The sequence below is a fragment of the Sinocyclocheilus rhinocerous genome, unplaced genomic scaffold (genome assembly GCF_001515625.1).
Source record: "Sinocyclocheilus rhinocerous isolate Xijiao unplaced genomic scaffold, SAMN03320098_v1.1 scaffold1292, whole genome shotgun sequence".
NCBI classification, from domain to species: Eukaryota; Metazoa; Chordata; class Actinopteri; order Cypriniformes; family Cyprinidae; genus Sinocyclocheilus; species Sinocyclocheilus rhinocerous.
Window position 1 is genome coordinate 757,590 of NW_015656599.1, and position 5,013 is coordinate 762,602.

The window sequence follows — 5,013 nt, forward strand, 5'->3', positions numbered from 1 at the left end:
ATATATGTGTGTGTGTGTATGTGTGTATATATATATATATATATATTAATTAAAATGTAAGATTAAGTTAATTAAAAATAATAAAAATTAAACTATTTAGACTATTTATGTTTAAAAAATAAAAACAGAATTACACAAATGTATTTAAAAAAATTATACACATTTTTACAACATAATAGATTTTATTACAATAAAATGATAAAATAATATAATAAACGTGAACTAAAATGTTGAATTAATAGCTTAGGTTTTTGTCTGGTTTTCAAGAGATAAATTCTCTTTGTGCATCAAAGGACGGATGAGTCAGAGAGGGAAGTATGAGAAACAGCACAGTGATATTTATAGCTATAGCCTATATCATATTTTACTCCTTTCAATGATAACATTGCATTCAAATGTACAGGGATTTTTAGATTAATTTGTTCAACTTGTTAAAAAGACATGTTGAAACTAGGAGATTTTGCTGAATGCAAGTCAAGCCCTTGATCTCATGTACACTCTCCCTCTGTTGGTGGGATTCTCTTTTCGCCTCTCACACTCTGATCAGCTCAAACTGCCGCACGTGAAGCTCTTTATAAGGTGAACGACTCAACAATCCTTGACAACTCATAATAACGGCGCATTTCTCATTCCAGGAGGCTACCAGAACTTCCAGTCCCATTACCCCGAGCTTTGCACTGAAACCAAGTCTGTGGATCTGAGTGAAGACAAAAGTGAAAGAGGCGTCAGCAGTCACTGTGACAAACTGGGTTCTCGCCACAAACCAGACTATGATCAGGTAAGAGAGAAGAAAGCGAGCTGTTGTTTCCTCATTTTAACCCACTTCCACCGAAACCACTTCCTCTAACTGTTGGAGTTTCTGCAACAACTCCCCCTCTAATATGAGTCCAAAAACACAGAAAACTATGTGGTTAAAGATTCTACTCCATATATGTATGTATGTAACCCAACCATCCATCTACCCAAACCAAAGAGCCCCCTTACGATCCTTCAAAGACATCCAACGGACATCTGAGGTCCTTTTATGTCTGACCTTTAGTCTGCTGTTCAGTTTTTATGATAAGGTCAAACGGTGCACCTGTTTGTCTCTAGGTGGTGAATCTGTTTTGAGAGTTTCAGTTTTGATATCTGTTTATTGTTGTTATTTTTCAGGGACGGCCGGTGGAGATCTTGCCTTTTCTATACCTGGGCAGTGCCTATCACGCCTGTAGACAGGACTATCTCAGTGACCTCTGCATTACAGCGCTGCTGAACGTCTCACGCAGGGACTCGCGGCCTGCCAAAGGACTGTATGACTACAAATGGATCCCGGTGGAGGACAGTCACACGGCAGATATCAGCTCACACTTCCAGGAGGCCATAGATTTTATTGGTAAATAGTGTATATATACTATAGTTGTGTGTGTGTGTGTATTAATTATTTTTAAATTATTTAATAATTTTGATTCCTTTTTTATTTTTCATTTTATTTTGTAATTAATTATTTTATTTAATGTTTAATTTTGTAATTTAATTATGCAATATAATTTTTATTTTATTTTTATTTTTAAAATTTTACATTTAATTATTTAATTATGTGTTATATATCATTTGTTTTTTAATTATTATTTTTTTATTTAAAGCTGTTTTTAATGATTTAAGTTATTATTTTTTTAGTTTAGTGGTCTGAGCATACACTCTAAAAAATGCTGGGTTAAATATAACCCAGCGCTGGGTTAAAAAGGGACAAACCCAGCTATTGGGTTGTTTTGACCCAGCGGTTGGGTTCAAAACAACCCAATAGCTGGGTTTGTCCCTTTTTAACCCAGCATTTTTTAGAGTGTACACAGTTTTCCAGTCTTCATAGTCTCACATTCGGATGTGGTTAAAACTGATATGATATTATCACTTGCTTCAGTGGGTTATTAATAAGAATAAGAAGTTTTAAATGACAACATCTTTAGTGTTATGTAAACTTCACCCGTATGGCTAAAACCATTCCCAGAACTGAGCACAGACCTATAGATAGTGGAGCTTATTTCAGGTCGTGTAAAAATAAGACTTCCTCTGCTTTACTAACGCATAATTTCCATAATCCGACTGGACTGCAACTTTATTTACACCTACAAATCCCATGTTACTTGTATTCTCGGAAATGCAGTTAATACCAACTCCTACTGAAAAAAAAAAAAGATTAAACATAAAGATAAAGAAAGATAAACGGACATGCCGCTGTGAGTCACAGGTAGACTAATCCAAGATCATAGGAGTGGCCAGTGTGTCAGTGGATGAGTCGATGATTAGTGGCGTTAGGTGTGTTTGTGTGCTAAGAATGGACTGGCATGCGTTTTGTAGGTTGTTCACGGCTTCCTTATCAGGTGAATATGTTTACACAATGATCTGAGAGTGTTTAAGGCTATTTATGGGTGATTTGCAGGAAGCTTGTCCTGAAACTGAAAGGTTCTTTGGTGAACCAAAAATACTGCTTCTATGACATCACTGCATAAAAAAAGCCTTTGTTTTAAGAGTGTAGACGTTGTTTACATAGACTTCACATATGACCAAAACTCCCAGCTTGACCTGTATTCATATTTCAGTTCCTCTAGTGAGGCTTTAACCATGTCATCCTGTCATTCAAAGACATTGACTCGCAAATCCCACATTTCATTCGAATATACTCAAGTTTCATTTACATTTGTCTGAATATAGACAGCATTACGTAAGAGACCGTGAGGTGATTTGGTCTCCCGCAGGAAAGCGATAGCAGTGAAGTGAAAGAATAATCCATCGAAAGCTTCGGCTAATGAGTGTGTGGTAATATTTAGGCGCATTAGGGAGTGTGATAGTCATTATGACGCCCACAGCTCGGCACCGCTCTGCTCCAGATGGGCTTCAGGCGTGATTCACACCAGCAGGTTTTGTTTTAAAGAGACCAGCAGCGAGGGATCTCGCATGAACACGCGCTTCACTTCTTGGTGTGTGCGTGGTTGAGAGAAATGAGGCTGGAATCGGCTTAGCTGTATTAAATTAGACAGGAATACACAATAAGAGCTTTCCATAATGGTGTGAACTTATGGATTTGTGCGTCAGAGCTTTCTGGGGTGGAAATGAAATTGATATGACATTACGATAAAAAAGGGTCAGGGAGGAAATGAATTAGCCGAGCGATAATGGACAGAGGATATCAGAAGAACTGAAAAATAACCATGATTGTGTTTCACTCGTTCCCTCTCACAACTCTATAACACAACACCATTTAATGGCATTTACACATTGTAATGTTATGTAAACATATTTTACATACCAAAATGAATGTGCTCAAACTATAAGTAAGCCATTCATACATTGTAAAAAAAATATTTTGTGAGTTGTAAATAAAACTGGAGTACAAGAAAATACAATTTCAGTCTTTCTATTTCAAAATTTCACATTTAATTTGGTGTTACTTGCAGTTTCTTTGTAGGTTTTTTTTAAATTTGCTAACAATTTCTGTGTGGCAATTGTTTCAAGGTAAATCCTGCACCAATTTTTTTTTCAGTGAAGATTGATTTCCCTCAAAAGTGTGAACATTTTGTCTCTGTGGTGTTTTCAAAACATTGCTTTGTTTGTTTGAAGAGTCAAGTCCAGTCCAGCATAGCAACGCTGACTCAACCAATGGTGTAAATTTGGGGCGGGGCTATTTGTTTGACTGGCCAATGGCAGATGAGGGGCGTGTTTGGGGAAACTTGTTTGAAAACAGTCATTGTTATTTTGTCTGGTGCTGCTACTTCACCTTTTATTATTTTTTCTTTATTTTCCATAAGTTTAAAAGTGCACAGGACACTTCTGTTGTTTTTAAATGTGCTTTACAAATAAAGTCTGGCTTGAAGTTTGACTTAAAAGATGGTCTGTATTTTTGGTGACTCGTGCTGTTAATTCAAGTGCTTTTGTAATGAATTCATGTTCTTTTCTCTCCACAGAACGTGTGAAAGAAGAGGGAGGTAAAGTGCTGGTCCACTGCGAGGCTGGAATCTCTCGTTCTCCCACAATCTGCATGGCGTACATCATGAAAACCCAACGGTTGCGCTTGGAGCAGGCCTTTGAGGTCATCCGACAGCGGCGTGCCATCGTCTCGCCCAATTTTAGCTTCATGGGTCAACTACTGCAGTTCGAGTCGGAAGTGGTTTCTTCCGCGCCTCCGTCCGTCACTCCTGCCGCTCAGGAGACACCCACCTTCTTTAGTGGCGACTTCACACTCGAAACGGAGAACTTCGAGTCCTCGGTTTTCACCTTCCCTACCTCCTTCCTAACACCAATGCCCATCCAACCATCGGTTCACCAGTTCAAACTGAGTCCAATAACTGCGCTGCCTTAAACCGGCTGTCTGACTCATTGCAGTCTCAGTGTACTTGAAAAATAAAGGACGGGTGAACGGAACAAAGCAATGGACTATCACAGGGAATAAAATGCTTATGTTTTCATATAAAAAAAAAAATCATGGAAGACAGTGTTTGCTTTTTGATTTTGTTTGCCTTAGAGAAAACCACTGCACAATGATTACACTGCAATACCTGCCTTAGCTCGATTATGTTCTGCCTATCAACAGCGCCTAGCTGAGCAAATTAAATTATTATTATTATTTTTTTTACAGTTTCTTTTTTTATGAATTGTGGATCTGTTAATAAACATTTTTACAGAAGTGCAAAAAGTGTTCATGTTGTCGGTTTATTATTAGCAGGTTTAATTTACTTTGCTATGTTTTACAGTTTTTAAACACAATCTGCAGACACCCCCCCCATCCCCCCCAAAAAAAACAAGACCACCTCATGCCTTTGTTATTATACTGACAGACTATAAATGTTTGCCCTCGCAATTGCTATTCACCAAACCTGACTGAATCCATAAGTAAGCAGTTTGTTTTTCGTTTTGCGTATATTATAACTATAATATTAAACTATGTTATTTACTAGTTGGAAATGAATTTAATTCCCTCCTTGTTATCAATCAATAATTACCCTCGCACACCTGTAGGTAATCGATAGGTGCGTGGGGAAA

At 37.5% G+C, this 5,013-nt stretch overlaps 1 protein-coding gene across 1 annotated transcript in view; it reads left to right on the plus strand.

The window, feature by feature from the left end:
- Positions 1-4,453, plus strand: part of LOC107720362 (dual specificity protein phosphatase 5-like) — a 5,362-nt gene extending 909 nt beyond the window's left edge. Inside the window, exons 2-4 of the mRNA XM_016528044.1 lie at positions 636-778; positions 1,153-1,372; positions 3,939-4,453. Coding sequence (XP_016383530.1) covers positions 636-778; positions 1,153-1,372; positions 3,939-4,333 — 758 coding nt within the window. The 3' untranslated portion in view covers positions 4,334-4,453. The remainder of the gene's footprint in view (positions 1-635; positions 779-1,152; positions 1,373-3,938) is intronic.
- Positions 4,454-5,013: the final 560 nt, after the last annotated feature.